The sequence below is a fragment of the Sinocyclocheilus rhinocerous genome, unplaced genomic scaffold, assembly GCF_001515625.1.
Source record: "Sinocyclocheilus rhinocerous isolate Xijiao unplaced genomic scaffold, SAMN03320098_v1.1 scaffold11, whole genome shotgun sequence".
NCBI lineage: Eukaryota > Metazoa > Chordata > Actinopteri > Cypriniformes > Cyprinidae > Sinocyclocheilus > Sinocyclocheilus rhinocerous.
In genome coordinates, this window is record NW_015625587.1 from 2,531,455 (window position 1) to 2,550,282 (window position 18,828).

General features: G+C 38.3%; 1 protein-coding gene across 1 annotated transcript in view; it reads right to left on the bottom strand.

Moving 5' to 3' along the window:
- Positions 1-938: 938 nt before the first annotated feature.
- The window catches only part of LOC107755923 (eukaryotic translation initiation factor 3 subunit E-A), a 44,593-nt gene continuing 26,703 nt past the window's right edge, over positions 939-18,828 (bottom strand). The window contains exons 9-13 of the mRNA XM_016572892.1: positions 16,274-16,375; positions 9,780-9,889; positions 4,213-4,315; positions 2,715-2,849; positions 939-1,148 (exon numbers count right to left, since the gene is read on the bottom strand). Of these exons, the coding sequence (XP_016428378.1) occupies positions 1,113-1,148; positions 2,715-2,849; positions 4,213-4,315; positions 9,780-9,889; positions 16,274-16,375 (486 nt within the window). The 3' untranslated portion in view covers positions 939-1,112. The remainder of the gene's footprint in view (positions 1,149-2,714; positions 2,850-4,212; positions 4,316-9,779; positions 9,890-16,273; positions 16,376-18,828) is intronic.

Genomic DNA, 18,828 nt, shown 5'->3' on the forward strand with positions numbered 1-18,828 from the left:
GCCTTAACCTTTTCACATAGGAGAAAAGTAATGAACAATGCGAAAAAGGGAAACAATTATGCAGCCTTCTAACCAAAACCTACATTGACCTTTTCGTTTGGGTGTTTGTTTATTTACTTTAAGTGAAGTGACAGACATTGTGGTGGACAACCTTCTCAGCCACACGTCTGCTGTTGGTCTGGATGTCTTACTAAAACAACATCTGAGACAGCACTCCTAAGGTGAATGTGATAATTAAGGGCTAGGAGGGTTTTATTTTCGTAATGTGTCATGGCACAGGACCGGTAAACCAATCACTTTAGCCCACCCCCCTCCTTCCTCCCCGCCCGCTCGCACGCTCGCTGGGAAAGTAAGGGTGACGTCAGTTGTTTTAGATGTCTGGCTGGGAGCCCGAGCGCTGTGGCAGCTATAAGCCCCCTCTTCACTCGTCCAGAAAGACAGGGCCCATAAACATGTCAGCTGATAGAGAGGCCAAAGCAGACATTAAGACACGCTTCGAATCCCAGCCTGCAACGTCTGCGAGCGAGGGATGGAAATAGAAAACGTATAGACCGGCGGCAGACGGTAGGTGTCACTTGCAGAAGATGGGAAAGGTAGAGAGGCATTATGTTGATTGTCTAGCGCATCTGACATGCCCGTCTGCAAACAAAGGAGGACGAGCGATGTTGAAAATGACAACGCGAGTCGGGACAATCACCATTCCGTGCCCTCTTCGCCGCAGCGGAATGGGCCGCTACATAACAGCGCCGTAAACGCAGCAGACTAAACACTCATTTATCATTACGGCACATACATGTGCAGCGGCACAAAACCCCCCCGTCCCACTCAGTGACTCAGAGCACATTAAATCTTCATCTATTACACAAAAGATCACAACCACTTAACCCTCAACCACCATTCGTAATGTCCAGGAATAAAATGCAAGCATGAGGTGAACATGGTTTGTAAGGTTTTTTTTATTTTTTATTTAATACCAGACGCATTGAACCCAAGTGTAAAAAAAGGCCTCTGTCTCGCTCCTTTGAGGGACACGAGAGGGAGAACAGGATGTTCGGCCGCAGTATGGGAATGCTGGAAAGTTAGATGGAAGTGTACGTTCCACAAAGATCCACTCAAAAGCCAGTATCCTGAGCTGCCCAGTTTGGAGTCTGAATAGAGAGGAAGAGAGAGCCAAAAAATGTTATTACCCAACACAAACGCAGGTGAGTTCATTATATATGAATGAACATGCTATAGAGTGCTACATTATATATTTTTGTTGGCCAACCTGGAAGTTCGTATCACCATGGAAGCCCATTTCTGCCACGTAATAAAAAGTTTTATAAAAATAAAAAGTGAAATGCAACTTTTTTCTTTGCAATTCTGGCTTACTTTCTCGCAATTCTGATTTTTTTTTTTTGACAATAAAAATAAAAAAGGTAATTGTGACTTTTTCCATCTCATAATTCAGATTTTTTTTCTTCACAATAGCGAGTTTATATCTCACAGTTTGCATATTATAAACTCACAGTTGCAAGTTAACATCCCACAATTCTGCCTTTCTCAGAAAACTTGCAATTCTGAATTTATATACATTAAAACAATCCGAATTTTGAGATAAAAAATGGCAGAAACAAGCTTCCAAACATCATCCTGGATCCTTCGACAAAAACCCAATTGGATTTTTCATTGGCTTTTGGATGATAGCAGAAAATAGGTTGTGATCAATTAAGGTTTATAAGTCTTATCATGGGAATCTTCAGAAACGAACACAACTATGAATTTTGAAGCCTAAATCGCCTTTGCTATTAATTACACCACGGTCGCATGACTTCAGTGTCACCATCACTAAGCTTCCATCAACTCTTTCAGTCTTTAAAAAAACATTTTCCCTGGAATTTTGAGTTAGAATAATTTACAAGAGTGTGATTATAAACAAAAAGAGGCTGTGAAAGTGGGCTGGTTAGTAGATGAGTTTTCAAGATTACGTTATACTGTCCCTGACAACCTCTGTAGTCCCATTTAGATACAAAAGCTTAAAAAAACAAAAAACAAAAAACAAGGTGGTATTACTGATGTAGAATAAAACACGAAAATATCGAGTTCACGTTCGCAACATTCCGTTGGGTTTTCCCTGAGAAAATGTTAAATTAAATTGCGTCTGGCCAAACACATCAAAATACAGGACTGTGTGTTATGGCCTTTGCCATTGTGGTGTTTGTGTGAGTGAGTCAGTTAAATGATGTGCTTTGAGGGACTGAGACATTTAAAGGGCGTTATTTTGAAATACTCTATTTCAAACGAAGCGAGGGCACGTTTGTCGTGGGCCTCGGTGGGCCAATCAGTGCGCTAGGCCAAGATCAAACAGAGACCGACTGGACCCCAAGCAAAACATCTGTGGTGACTCCTGAACGCAGGGAACTCCATGGAGCGTGTGTGCGATTGTGTGCAAGCGTTATTTACTCTGCAGCGCTGAGTCATGGGACTCAGACCCTCTTCTTTATGGCTGTGCTGTGCTACCTTGTCATTAGGCCTTTGAAGAAAAACGGCATGATGAAAGCACTCACTCTGTTAAACTTGCTCTTACTGGTTTACGCCGTGTAAAGACAGTTCTGGGCTGATTGCCACTCGACATTCTTCTGGATAGATCATTTGTGTGTAAACTACAGGGCTCAAGACGAACCGAGATGAGATCAGATAAAAGAAGTGAAGGAGAGATGCTCTGCTGCTTTGACCTCATTCCTGTTTGCGTGGCTTTGCTTCTTCTCGATGTTCATGGCCAGCATTTGGCTGCGGAACGAAAGGCTCTTGGTTTTTTCGATCACCTGCTGATATGGTGATACGGCGTTGTTGCCCATCACCACGTGACCCTGCCAAAGGAAAGAGGAGAGGAAAAGAATGTTAGCGCTAAACTCTGAGAACACCAATCCTTTTCTGTTGCCACAGATACATTTTCACAACCTCCTCATGAACACACAGGAGCTAATTCTAGGTCATTCCAGTAGAATGCCTTGTGATTTCTGATATCAGAAGTCCTGTTACTTGGTTAGGGTGTTATGACCAAGTTCCTGGGTCAGTTGCAAAAAAAATGTGTTGTTCCTTTCACACGAATGTTAAATAATGACACTACTGTTCAAATGTTTTGCGTCGGTAAGCTTCTTTTTTTTTTCCAGCATAGACGCATTATTTTAATCAAAAGTGAGAGTAAAGACATTTATAATGTTAGAAAAGATATACACACATATATATATATATATATATACATATATATATATAACTTTCTATTCTTCAAAGAATTCTGAATTTTAAAAAAGTATCACCGTTTCCACAAAAATATTAAGCAGCAAAACCGTTTTCAACATCGATAAGAAATGTTTCTTGAGCACCAAATCAACATATCAAAATGATTTCTGAAGGAAATTCGGCTTTGCATCACATGAACATACATTTTAAATGTTATTTAAAATAGAAAACTGTTATTTCACAATATTACAGTTTTACTATGTTTTTGATAAAATACATGCAGCCTTGGTAAGCCTTTAAAAGCATTTAAAAAAAAATCTTACTGACACCAAACGTTTGAACAGTAGTGTAAAACATAAAAAAAATAATCAATTAATATATATTTTTTTCTAATTTAAATTAAAATGTAATAAGTGGTGGGAGAAAAGCACCATAAGCAAATCTGTATAGCCTATTCTTTATCTGAACTTGTATTTAAATGACAAATTTAAAATTGTTTATAACTTTTGTTTTTATACACTTGGTAAACCCAAGAATAATGACTAATATGGACAAACAAAAGGAGTAAAAACAAATAAAAAAATTAGCTTTTTTTATTTTATTTTTTAAAGTAAAATAAAACGAAAGAAAGAAAGAAAAAAGTTATAGAATGGTTTCTACATATAGGTCTTCTTAAATATTAATCTTTGTCATGACTAAGTAAAGGTACGTTTTTGTCACCATATTGAGAATGACCCTCCTTCAGTACCGTAATCACAGTCCTCTTACCCTCGAGGAAGGATATGGAGAGTAAGCGAGCACTGAGCAGAAGTACTGACGTAATTGACTGCCTCTCCTTTATGTTTTAAAGCAGAACACAATCCCCGCACAAAAGAGGCTGAATTTGATTTTCAGACTAATTAAAGGACACTAACGCAGCATCTATCAATTGTTTGCTATCTGAGGAGGGAGGCCGAGAAACAAGAGTGAAATAAAATATGAGAGACTCACCAGTTTGGAGTCGATTTTGGCGTCCAGCCTGGCATTACGAATGAGGTTGACAATCCATCTTTCTGCCTCCTCGGGAGTCATATTCAGCTTATCGGCCAGCATACTGCGGGGCAACACAGTCCATTAGGACAAAACTTAGCTAAAGGGAGAACATTATATACACTGATGGCATTACGTGAAAATTGTGAGGTATATAACAAGCTTGTGGAGTGTGTGTGTGTGCGCACAGGTTTAAAGTGCTGATCGAAAGTGCTGGATGATAATAGGTTTACTGTCATAGCTCAGCATTTAGATGTCCGTTCAAGAGTGACAAATGCCTTGCATTATGTAATCAAGTCTGTGATTCTAATTGCACTAAGAAACCCATAAAAACGGAGTACAATTACATCATTGCGCTTTCGTGAGTATGAGGTCAAGGTAGCGATGAAACTAACTTTGCAGACAGAAATAAAAGACAATGCTTGTGCTTGCATGACTTCCACTGACCATCCCCACCTGACATTTTGGAGAAACTCTCCATAAATGAAGCAAGGTTTCTCCTTCACAAATGTGTCATTGAGGGAGGAAGGTGGCAGTAGGGGCTCTAGTGTTCAATGATCCAAAATCCTACTACCGCAGCTGGCTTTCTTTTTGGCTAAGCTCATTTTGTGCTTACCAGAAAGAGCAGGCTTGTCCCATTCTGTTCTTTAACTAAAGCCTACACACCAGGTTTCCAAAAACAATGACTATGCTTTCACAGTGAAAGGTTAACTCAATCACCCACCGTGGCAACAGCATGGGTTTGGAGACAGGCAGAGATGACAGCTTATATCATTTCGCTCCCAGTGAAACTCTCAGAAAATGACGCGTGACAGGCTAGATTGGTCATAAAGCTCATTATTTAAGAGCTAACCGCCAACGAATGTGCCGGTTGTCACATCACGGGTTCCAAGCTGGTGATGGTTAACACATGTCCAACATCAAGCGGTGACACTCGCTACGGAAAAAGGAATGCTTTACGACTCCAGGGGTTAAAGCAAGGACATGAAATCCAAGCTCTTCGGCAGCCCCAAAGCACTCCGTGAAGCATGCGGCACGCTGATGAACAATTACAGCTGAAAAGGAACAGGAAACCAATTAGGACACTGGGAAGTTTAGATAGCTGTACATCCATTACAGGCCCGCAGACCTAGAGGTCTAGACTAGGGATGTAACGGTATGAAAATTTCTTATCACGATTATAGTGACCAAAATTATCACGTCATTTGTATAATTCCCTTAGCACTCTTTTTAAACCTCCCAGCTTTTCCGCCCTGTTTTCACTCAAAACGAAACTACTCTGTGCTGTGCGCACGTGAGACTGTTACTAATAAGATTTTAATGATAATTAAAAGATGAAACGGTAATACTAACCATGGGGAATTTATCATGATTTATCGTCAAACTGGTAATCGTTACATCCCTAGTCTAGACCATGTCTAAAATTAAGCAGAATTGTGAGCTTTTACAGAAAAATTAATGGAAATGCCAAAGAGTTCATTATCAGCCAACTTACTGGTTTTTGAAGTCAATCACATGATAAATAAACAGCTTAAACAAACATAGTGCTGGTTTACACTAGTGACGCAAGAGGCAACGGATATTATTTTCACTGATTTAATTAAGTGGTGACACATGTCAGTCAAGCCAGAGTCAAAGATCGACTCAAAACAAATAAGATCGAGTTTCCTCTTAGGGGAGCTGACCCTCTGGACAAGCTAAACCAGAGATCAAGGTCAACCACAGCCTCGGCACAATGAAACGGCCCACACACACTCTAATCTAATTTTATCCAGAAATTTGTTTTTAAAATGAGAGGGGGGAAAAGGTAGTACGTACACGTGCTTGCCACTAATATGAAAAAGTCTGAACTGAAACCAAAAATACACAAACACTGAAAGAAGTAATTATGGAAAAGAAAGAGGTTGGGTGAATGAGCCACTCAAGCATAAGTGCCTGACAGGGCGGTTTAAGCCGAACAGCTTGACTCCTCTCACTGCAGTCTCATTTTACACAGACTTAAACCTGGTCCTCTGGGGTTGGGGGGTGGAGGGTAAGGATTGTTTTCACTTCGACCCCTTACATGTACCGGCTCCTTGCAGTTGATTTATCCAATTCCGATTCCAGGCCGGTGGGACTGGGGCAACTGGTCTCACTCCAGGAGCCGTAGACTGTTAAAAGGTCAGCTGTGAATTGATACAGTGCTGACCTGCACTACAGTAGTTTTTAACATAGTGGACTTAAAACAAATGGATTGTTAAACATTTCCATATGAAGGCACGAAGAGATTCACGTCATTGGAAGTCAATAAAAGTGACTCCTGCTTCATAGCTTGGGGTAAAACGGATTCCCCTTATCCCACTTAAACATCCTCTTCTCTTAACTCAGAAGATAATGTTATGGCGCTTTTCCACTGCGTGGTACGACTCGGCTCAGTACGGCACAGCTCGGCTCGGTTTGCGTTTCCACTGCAGTTTAGTATCGCTTTAGAGTGGGCGGGAATTATTCATGTGTCGTTATAGTTGCGCCGCCTCTACTGCCGCGACTCCTGAAAAACTTTTTCATTCCGCGTCGCCCCATCAAGCTCTCGCTGGATCCGCTCCTCTGCTATCAACGAGAGGAACGTCTGTACTTCCTCAACAGACAACGAAACAGCCACTTTTTGGTTGTTAAACAAGGTGCGCTTGTTCAAAACGGTTGCGTTCGATCCTTCGCTGGCTGTGCTGATTTAAATCTAGCGGTTCTTTTGTGTTTGTGTCGCAAGTTCAGTGACGCAGGTAGTGACGATTCTCTCCGGCCAATCAGTGATCAGCAGAGTTCACTTGGAACCTCAACCGAGGTGGTACTAAAAAAATTACCAGGTACCAGGTACTGTACCCAGTGGAAAACCTCCCAAAAGTGAACCGTACCGAGCCGTACCATGCAGTGGAAAAGCGCCATTAGTAGTTTTAATGTCATGTGCTGCATTTTTCTTATAGAAATGCGGGGGTTCTGGTAGGGATGTAACCTGAATTATTAATTTATTAGTATATATTAGTAATTATAAAATGTAAAAAAAATTCAATAAAAAATGTAAATATTTCAAACGAAAACGTACACTTACTACATTTTATTGTTAATTTTAAATGGATTAGTGAAATTTAACAAAAAAATTTAAAAAATGCAGATTTCAGGCCTATTCACACCAAAGACAGTAACTATGATAACTATAACTATAAAGTTTTAATAATCATTCTAATTCTAGAGAAAAGGGAACTCCACAATAATGCTATAACGATAAAGTCAATCAGAATCCATCAGAGTTTAAAGAGCTTGTGCATTTAAAGCAGCAGAGACATAACTGTGCACATGCTTGTAATAAACAGAATGCTAACATCTTTTGGTGTAGACGCTAATACGGTTATCTTTATAGTTATAATTCTTAGTGAGAATGGGCCTTAAGGGAAGGAAAACAAACAAGCAAACAAACAAACATGCAGACGAAATACAACTGCAAAATGAATTACTGTGGACTGTAAGAGATCACAATGATTTACAGATGACAAGATTGGAGACATCATCTAACTAAAAACTAAAATTCTCATCAAGTGCTTACAGACTCTCTACTCAAATCAGGGCCAATGAATGCAAAATTGGGAATTTAAGACTTTGAAGACAAGACACAAAAATGCAAATGCCATTATAAGTGCTAGTCATAAAACCAGATTTCAAATAGAGCCTTTTCACAGACATTTTTATATATAAAGCCATTTGTAGTTGTGGTCTTTTTTGGTGTATGCTGAGGGCAAAAACAGAAAAGAAAAAAAACTCCTGCCTACTCATTCAAGGCCAACGACTGTAAACATAACAAAAGTGCTACAAAACTGGCATACATTTCATTTGAGCCCACAATTAGCTTCAGAGGACTTCTGCATACTGTATCAGTGACATGCATTTGTAAACCAAAATGGATGTTCACCAATGCCCTATACAGCCTTTCAGGCGACTCCTTTGAGCAACTAACTTGAACAGATAAACAGCAATCAGTTTCCTAGTTCAGCATTACCTTTGTCGCCTTTGACAAGAAAATGGATTCAATTGCAACGAGACTGCCAAAAAAAGAGCCAGGACTCTAAATCAATTCCAGACTCTCTGCAACTGGAGATTTGGACAGAGCCTGATCACATTCCATGTTTCAACCTTGACTCCAGCCCTTCTCGGTTTTATACAGCTCAGAAAATGCGAGCGAGCAATTAGGCTGTACAATGAAGCATGGAAATAGTGTGAGAACGGTGTGCGGTTAGAAGAGAAATAACAGAATCAGAATGGCTACAACTATGTTTGCATGTGCACTGCTGGAGAAACTGGAAAAAAAAAAAAACACTTCCACAGGGCTGTCATCGAGCGTGGTATGATATTGTGTCGGGTGAGCATGTGCATTTGAGAACATGGTCCCTTTCGGGATTTACAGGATCTCATAAATCCCCCGAGGTAGATGCAACCTGTTAGCAGATCTCCAGTTTGCCGTCAAGTGCTTTCAGCTTGGTGCGCAGAGGCGATGGCGGGAAAACGAATGCAGGACAGATGCTCAAAGACCACTAGTTATGAAAGCTCATTAAACATGTAGGAGGGCAACGCGGCCTCTCTGCTCTGCACTCCGTCACTGGAAGGCTAATGGGAACCAGGCAGAGGGAAACCAGTGACAACTGCCCAAACCTCCCTTTTCCATACAGACCACTTCTTTTCCACCAATGGAAAATCTTGGGGACTGAAACCATTGTGTGTCTTCACTGGAAGCCTACGATGCCACATAAATACCGTAAAAGGAGTAATAAAAAAGCGCAACCAGAGTAAAGTGGTAATAAAACACCTGCCACATTCAGCCGGACGCACACCGGAGAGTCTATGAGGAGTTCAGAAGACGCATCGTGTCAGTGGTAATTGAACCATGTGGATCAATGGACAACATAAATCACTGTTAATTTACCTTGACTCGTCGTTATAATTTTTTTAATTGTGGCAATATTCCTCTTTGGTTGTACTAGAAGTGAATTAGCGTGCACAAAAATCTCAAAACGCCACTATGTTACGATCCTAACAAGGATTTTACAAGACGCAAGAGACAATAACAGAGTAAGTGGTGCTTAGAAGAGAAAAATCTGCTGTGTTATCCACAGACGGGACGCAGCCATTAAGATCCTCCTGAGGGCCAATATGTAGACCCTTTACACATGCTTCAAAACAGATGGGTGGATGTGCCTGGGATGTCTGGTTCTGAATGCGTGTCTCCATGTGTGAGATTGAGGTGCTGGCAGCCGGTCTCTGGACATGCTTCCTCCAGCACACTGGGTAATAAAATCTTATCAGAGAGTGGAGTGGGAATGGAAGAGAGGAAACAGGAAGCGTTCCCACATTTAGGACACAAATTTAGACCTGCTACCTTTTTTTTTTTTTTTATCATTCCTGACAACAATTTATCCATCAATTTGTTCACTTTAAATGGCACTTCAATGTTTTGTTAGCTGATCCAGCAAAGTTATTTGGTACTACATCGAAATCTGAGTACTCACCTTATACTGATGCACTGGTGAATTCGGCAGAAGGTCTCAAAGATGAACAAACGGGCATTTTCGATGAAGTCCTCAAGGCAGGCCACAAGGAAAAAATCATTTCCCAGCACCTTTAAAATATACAAACGTTTGCATTAGACACTGCATGAAAATGTGAACAAAATTTGAAGTGCATTCAATTTAATGTAGATTATGCTATAAAACATGTAAGTTCAAGAAAATGCCTTAAATCACGTGGTTTCAAACTTTTTAATGCCACAGACCCCCAAATATGATGAAATTTTTTTTCATTAAATACATTTCAAAAGTTGTGGTGTCTGTAAGATTTTGTAATATTTTTTAAAGGAGTCTCTTATGCTCACCAAGGCTGCATTTATTTTATTAAAAATGCAGTAAAAATGTAATATTGTGAAATATTACAATTTAAAATAATTATTTTCTATTTTTATGTATTTTCAAATGTAATTAATTCCTGTGATCACAAAGCTGGATTTTCAGCAGCCATTACTCTGTGATAAACTCAAAACTTTTCAAGGATTCTTTGATGAACAAAGTTCAAAAGTACAGCATTTATATGAAACAGATTGTTTTGTAACAATGTAAATATAGTTACTGTTACTTTTGATCAGTTTAATGCATCCTTGCTGAATAAAATAATATTTAAATTTCTTCACGTAGTGCATGTTTTATATTGAGACAAATCTAAATAGTATAAATATAATTGGTAAAATATAAAAGGAAACATCTGTCTACATTTTGAAGTAAAAACTTTGAGAAAAATAAAAACCTGATTTTTTTAATGTAAATGTTCTAGTGTTAGCTTCTAAGTAAACATATGTAAATGCACTTATTGTCACATGCATTAGGAGCAGTGCTCGCTCCCAACCGCTGCTGGAACACAGAAAACTCTGTGGCTAAACTGGACAATGAGCAGAACAGGAAGTTTATATAAACTCAGAACTGAAATGAAAACAGTTCCACTTCATCCTGAGGTCTCTGTAATAGCACCTGGTTGGGGAATAACGGTATGGGGAAAAAAGCCAAAAGCAAGACAAATTAAAATAGAAATATGACCAATTTTGGAAATTAATTCATAGCTGCAAGTTAAAGCAAGAGAGGCCTATAGCTAACACATATATGACAGTGTTTAATGCTATCCTCATAGGAGAAAACCAGTATCTGGAAGCGGGGAAAAAAAAGTGTGGGGTCATTCTCAGCACTCTAAACTAACCGCAGATCTTGGAATTCCACAGTCCCCACATGAAACAGGGCAGGAACAGAGCCAGCCACCAAATTCACCACAATGGCTGTGACTTATCACCGTTTGTCTTGCCCGTTGCCGCAGGGTCCACTGGGCTGTGCGGTGGAACCAATTTACAGTGCCACTGCTTTCAAAAGTCTCAACTACCATCTTCTATCAATCTCAGACACGCAGAGCAGCTGAGTTCTGATCACCGCATACTAAACCCCCACATCCTGCAGAGACCTGGTGTGCTTTACCTTGCAGTCAAAACTCAAATAGTCAATGCATTCCACACAGCTAAAGACATGTGCGAGCCCCTGCTGTCTCTTCACGGGTCACATGGAGTCCCCCGTCCTGCGTATTCGTGTGCACGTCTGCACTGACAGCCCCCGCTTTGTTTGCTTAGGCTTTGAGAGCTACTATCTCCGTGTTTCTGCTTGAAGAAATCCCAACTACACGGCCACGGCCCTATCAGCCAACACACATTTCATCATTGACAATGTCTTATCTTACGCTGATAACAGTTTAGTTAAGTTCTATAATTACTGTTGAGGTTTTTCAGTAAGAGGGGAGAGAACAAAACTTACGACGACTTCAAAGTAGCACGAAAAAATGTGAATTTCAGCTTAACTTACTGGAATCTTAAAGTGCAGCTTTTTGTTTTTTCAGTCTTCAAAAAGATTGAAAACAGGGCTATATAAGCTTGCGTCTATGTTTTATGCATAGCATAGACATCATGAGCCCAAACCATTGTGCAAATGGCCCCTCTCCACTGAGATAGATCAACTGAAGAAGAAAAATTACAAAAGCTGACTGGATAAGCATGATAAGGTAATCACGATGCAAAGTAAGCTATGTGATGATCCACAGCTTGAAGAAAATCCAGAACACTTACGCGGTCAATCTCTACAGATCCAGGACCGTGTCCAGTTGGATTGAATCACAGGTCTGCAGAACCTCTGGAGCCATGGGTGCTGATGATATGCTAAATAATTGCTTGTAAACAACGGGTACTGTATTTGGATAATTTTAGGTTGTTTTAGACATCTAGTTTGGGGTCAGTACGATATTTTAAAAAATATGTTTATTCAGCATTAAATTGATTAAAAGTGACATTAAGGACTTCTAAATGTTACACAATATTTCCATTTCAAATAAATGCTGTTATTTTGAACTTTCTATTCATCAAAAATCCTGAAAAATATGCATCACAGTTTCAATTAAAATATTAAGCGTTAACTGTTTATTAACGGTTTTCAAAACTGATAATAACTGTTTCTTGGGCATCAAATAATTTCTGAAGGTTCATGTGACACTAAAGACTTGAGTATGCTAAAAAATCTGGTTCAGACTGTATTTTTGACCAAATAAATGCAGTCTTAGTGAGCACAAGAGACTTTCAAAAGAATTAAGAAATATTCACAATTTTTATAAGGCAGTGTTTTATTTATATATATATATATATATATATATATATTATTGAAAAAATATATAATTGATAATTAGACTTTATTTAAAATTTAATTTATTTTTGTTTTATTTATTTACTTTTATTTAAAATAGTGACATATGGTCAACAGACAAATAAGCAAATATACACTAATAAAAAGTAAATGCACCTCATTTCAATAATATTTTCTTTATTATAAAAAAAAAAATTTGCACATTTGGGTCATTTTTTTTCCATTTACATTCACTTAACAACCAATTAGTCAATGTAACGGATTTGTTTGAAGGTGAATAGGATGTTTGTTTTAGCACGAGCAAAGATGGTTGAGTGCAGACAGTCTGATGACTCGCGAGGCTTCGGCAGTCTAACAGGAAAAGCTTTGGGCTGTTGTAGACGGGCAACTCTGATTTTCTAAGTCACCACTCAATCAGACTGTGAATTTGCGAGCATTTAGAGCTGACATACATCTGAGCCTAGCCAGTTAAGCTCACATGCCACATAATTTAACTTTTTTTTGCAGCTTGTGATCTCGATAATGCCTCAGGCTTTCATAATCAGGCTCAGGACTAATTAGTGACCATTTACGCAGTGTCTGGGCTGAGCTCCCGTTGTAGGATATGCCTGCTTCTGGAGGTCCGGTAGCCAGAGGGCTCTCACGAGATCTCACAGATGCAGGTGTGCTAATTACTGCTAGCCTTACAAAGCCTGGCCTCCAAGCATGCAAAGTGTAATAGAGATCTCCCAAATGACTCGATCAGTTGGACCTGCAGAGACCCCCCCAAAAAATATGACTCCTGGTGATTTGGGCCTCGTTTTTCTCTCTGCTTCTTGACGATAAACGGCTAGAATGAAAAACAGCTGGCCTGATAAAATGGACACTCTCACAGGAGTAAATGTTTATAAATCATATCAGCGTTTTAGGAAGGTTCCCATTTCAACGTTAAGTTGGATTTTTTCATTCTCCTATAAAAAGCCTGCTATTTAACACATGAGGTGCTTGTTGCTAAACAAAACTGAATTGTTTTATTTTAGGCAACGGCAGACGATGGGCAGTGCAACTGGTCTTTGAATTCATAATAATTTAGAGAACAGGAATGAGCTTCGACATAAGTGCACACTAGGCTAAAGGCACTCAAGCTAATTACGCTTGGGATGAATCTTTGTAATGTAATGTGTTTACTGCAACCAAGAACGCGCCTGAAGGCCATTTCTGGCTTTTATCACACTGAGACTTTCTTATTCAAAGTAAAATACTTTTTGCCGTTTAAGATTTGGCACATTTGTGGGGCAGCTTACCAAATGCATTTAGGTTGAAATGTAATGTTTTCCAGGGTCAGAATGGCGAACAAATCTCGGTGCTGTGCCAACGATGTCTGCAATAGCATGGTAGCAAAAGTCTTTGTACTATTCCTACACTATGGTAATGATAAAACCAATGTATTGCAAAGAGAAAAACATACTCTTACTAAAGCCCTTTTAAATCAAAAAAATGTACAGTACATTTACAATTTAGTGTTTTGCACCAGCAGCCCTAAAATCTTTTAAAAGCACCACCTGAAAATGAAAATTGTGTCATACAGTACTTTATTCAACTTCACTATTACCATCACTAGGTTCCAAGTGTAGCCTTTTTTTTTTAACGTAGAACACTAAAGGAGAAATTGTGAAAAGAGTATGGTGAGAATAGACTGAAGATTTTAAGATTCAAATTAATGCAAAAGCACCATTAAAGTGGTCCGTATGACTTATATAACATATTCCAAGACTTCTGAAGCCATATGATAGCTTTGTGTGAGAAACAGATGGAAAATTGAAGTGCAATATACAACAAAATCTTGACATCCACTCTTCTTGTCATCCAATTATATGAGAAAAAAGCATTCCGTCTGATTCATGAACAAATCATTCTTTAGAGTTGGATCTTTTCAGTCAATTAGTCTAAAAGACTCATGATTCTGATCTGATTGCGTTCAAAGCACCAACTCCGACTGATCAAAGTGGGGAAGACTACTCGTGAACAGACACAAATTTTATTTTGTTCCTCAGATAAAACTGTTGTACAAATTCAAAAGACTTGGAATATATCTCACAAGTCATATGGACCACTTTTATGATAGTTTAATGGTGCTTTGGACTTTTTGAAACTTGAAAGCTTCAGTCTCATTTCAATAAAAACTGCATGGAAATGAGCAACTAACAGAGTTTTCAGAATTTCTCAAAAAAAAAAAAAAAAAAAAAAAAAAAAAAAGGAGTTATAAAAAGCATGAAAATATGTTACTCCATTTCATTGTGTTTTTGTTTGTTTCTTTGGCACTATAAGTCAGTAGTTTAAATGTAAAAACAGAAAGAATGACACAGCAGGGCAAGGGTGAAAACTGATGAAGTGACCATTATGAAAGGCCATTTATAAACGGGAACAAAAATACATATCACTGGCTTGTCTGTACCGCAGAAGCTCTTTCCAGTGCGTGTGTCCGCCTCTGCTCACCAAAAGCACTTCTTGTTAACCATCCCACTGATCTGACAATTACCAGCTATCATAAAAACATGACAAATGGTGAGTCAGAGGCTCTTTCAGGGGCCCACTTCCACAGTTGCCCATGACACCACGGCACGGAGAGACTGTAAAAACAGAAAGAATGACACAGCAGGGCAAGGGTGAAAACTGATGAAGTGACCATTATGGAAGGCCATTTATAAACGGGAACAAAAATACATATCACTGGCTTGTCTGTACCGCAGAAGCTCTTTCCAGTGCGTGTGTCCGCCTCTGCTCACCAAAAGCACTTCTTGTTAACCATCCCACTGATCTGACAATTACCAGCTATCATAAAAACATGACAAATGGTGAGTCAGAGGCTCTTTCAGGGGCCCACTTCCACAGTTGCCCATGACACCACGGCACGGAGAGACCACTGTGCTTTAAGACCCCTTTCGGGGCCCGAAACAGAAGGGTAGGCTGTTTGTGGATGCAGAAAAGTGACACACAGCATCGCTAATGACTATCACCAGTTCTAGGAAAGTTCAGAGGACGCCTCTGACCAATCAGAGGTCGGAGACTGTGTGATGACATCACATCTCATCATTAGAGAAATTGAGGCATCATCTGCGTAAATTACAAAGCTAAAGGCTTTTTGTGGCCAGACAAGTAGTGAAGCATGAGCTCAACGTCTTAGGAGAAGGATAGTCTCTTCAAACTCTTTCGCTAATGGAACCTGTTACGAAACGTTATGAATCTTATGCTTTTGGAAAAACAGGAACATGACAGAAGATACAATCAATCTGCAAAGTCCCTATAAAGAGGAGGGTGTGCCATGCTTTTAAGGACACGCTGAGAAACAAGCTAATAAAAAGGTAACAGGAAAAGACAGCTGGAACTTACCGCCTCACACTCTCTCAGCTTCTTCTGAGCACTATCAAAGTCAAAGTTCACATAGGAAAGTTCAGAGGACGCCTCTGACCAATCAGAGGTCGGAGACTGTGTGATGACATCACATCTCATCATTAGAGAAATTGAGGCATCATCTGCGTAAATTACAAAGCTAAAGGCTTTTTGTGGCCAGACAAGTAGTGAAGCATGAGCTCAACGTCTTAGGAGAAGGATAGTCTCTTCAAACTCTTTCGCTAATGGAACCTGTTACGAAACGTTATGAATCTTATGCTTTTGGAAAAACAGGAACATGACAGAAGATACAATCAATCTGCAAAGTCCCTATAAAGAGGAGGGTGTGCCATGCTTTTAAGGACACGCTGAGAAACAAGCTAATAAAAAGGTAACAGGAAAAGACAGCTGGAACTTACCGCCTCACACTCTCTCAGCTTCTTCTGAGCACTATCAAAGTCAAAGTTCACATACAGACACTCCACAAACTCCGTGATGGGATCTTTGTAGGTGTATGACTCCTAAAAAGAAGATAACAAAAGAAAAAAATTATGCAATTTAAGGGAAAGCTCACACACAAATGAAATGTACTTTTCACCTACCATGCTGGTTCTTAAACTGGGGTGCGTTTCTCTTTGTAAATCTACTTAAAGGGGTCATATGATGCGATTTAAATGTTTCCTTTCTCTTTGGAGTATTACAAGCTCTTGGTGCATAAAGAAGATCTGTAAAGTTGCAAAGACTAAAGTCTCAAATCCAAAGAGATATTCTTTATAAAAGTTAAGAGTCAGCCACGCCTACCTAAAACGACTCGTTCTAACATGTCAGTGTTTTATTAACTAATAAAATTTCACATTTTACAAGCAGAACTGATATCAGCTGTTCAAGCACAAAATTACTGCTGCTTTCATCTTGTGGTTACAAACGTGGCTGTCGCCAAACTGTTGCATCCATTTTCTTAATTGGCACAAGCTGACAGTCAATTTGCCTACAGTATGTAACATATACAGCAGATATAATGAGAATGATTAAAGTAAAACTGTCCTTAAGTAGACTTGGAAAGCAGTGCACAAGTCATACGGACTAGTCATGGCATTTTTTTTTTGTACTTGACAGCAGCCTGGTTTTTCATCCACATATTTTCATGCAGTTTTTTTGCAATTTCACATAAAAATGCTCAATGGAAACACCTAGAAGTGAATGAAAAATAAATAAATACAGAAAGAAATAATAAATTCCTAGATCTACTTCAAAAAAGTAATATGACTTTCTAAATTTATGTCTATTAATTATTGTGGTCTGAAAAGAACAAATACTTGATTAACCTATTACATTTAATAAAAGAGTCTTAGTGGCTTCCCCTGTGGGTACCACTTTATTTACCATTTTATTTCCGCTTTGCAGCAATTTGATTAAAATGTTAAAAAGTGTCAAATAAATTACATTTTCAGCTTTGACTGAAACATAAACCGAACAACTCACCTTTTTTGTTTATTGAAAAGAACAGCCTTTACATTCTACAAAATATCGTCTGTGTTGCATAGAAGAAAATAAATCTTGGTTTCAATTTCAAGCAATATAAAGGTGAGCAAATGATCAAAGAACTTACATTTTTGGTCCAACTATCCTTTTAACAACCTGGCTGTATATAATAATGAGCAAAAACCTCTGCCTAATATGCCATGTCTGCAAAGAGCCAAAAGCTGAAAGATTTAGTAAAGTCCCTTTTGCAGAGGAACTGATGGGATGAGCCTGATTTGGATATGTGATAGACTCTGGGTCTTCCCTAGATCTAAATACCATAGATGCTTACGTAACCATGAGAGGAAATTTGTGCAGGGAGTATGGTGAACACCTCAGGACACATGTTAAAGTGATTACGCAAAGGCTGTGGAGACATGCTTATTTGGATTTCAGTATCATTGATCACTGAAGAAGCTACTGTTGTTGGACACTGAGACATCGAAACACTACAATCAGACTGTCCAGCACCATTCATCAAATCTAATGGGTTCAAGACTCACACGGCCTGAGGAGGCACATAGATAAACAGAGCTTTTATTTTCAGGCCAATACACTTTTTCATTCATTGATTTCCACAGACGCAGTGAGGTATAAGATTCCCTGTAATGTTCTGGACGCATTAAATTCAAATACATTTTTTTTTTTTTAACACAAGAGAGAGAAAGAATTTTTTGGTCTGTTGTGGGTAACCTCCCACTAAAAACATCTTTCAGTAGATGCAAGGCCAGTGTGGATGACTGCAGGAAGACTGAACAGTTATGAAATAGAGCACCACCTGACCAATAGCATTGCTCATACTGAAATAAAAGGATAAAGGCTTAAAATGTAAACAACTAAAATTACACACACAGTGTAGAAAGAATAGAAAAAGAAACATTTTTAAATGTTTTTCAGTTTGGCACACGTTTTACTGTTCTCGTAAAATTAATCAGAAATAATTAAAAAAGACTAATAAATGGAAATAAAATAAAAATTAATGTAATATAAATAATATAATAATAATAATAATATTGTGAATTAATCATATTAATTTTAAAATATGAAGTATTTGTATTTATCTAGAATAAACATTTAAGTGTTTAAAAAATAAAAAAAGTAATATATTTACATACACATGTATGGGAACTCTCCATTTACTGTGTTTGTAAAATTAATTTAAAAAAATAATTAAAAAAAGACTAATAAATGGAAGCAAAAGAAATATCGAATGTAACAAATAATCTAAAAATAAAAAGGCAAATTAATCAATAACTCCATCATGTGAACTGTTTTTAAATTAACTAGTATAAACATTTTAATGTTTATAAAATAAAAATAATATATTTTAACGTATTTTATTTATATATACACATTTATGATATATTTATATTTTTAATTCAATAGTTTTTTTTTAAATGATGCATCACTACTAATATATATATATATATATATATATATATATAAAAGGACA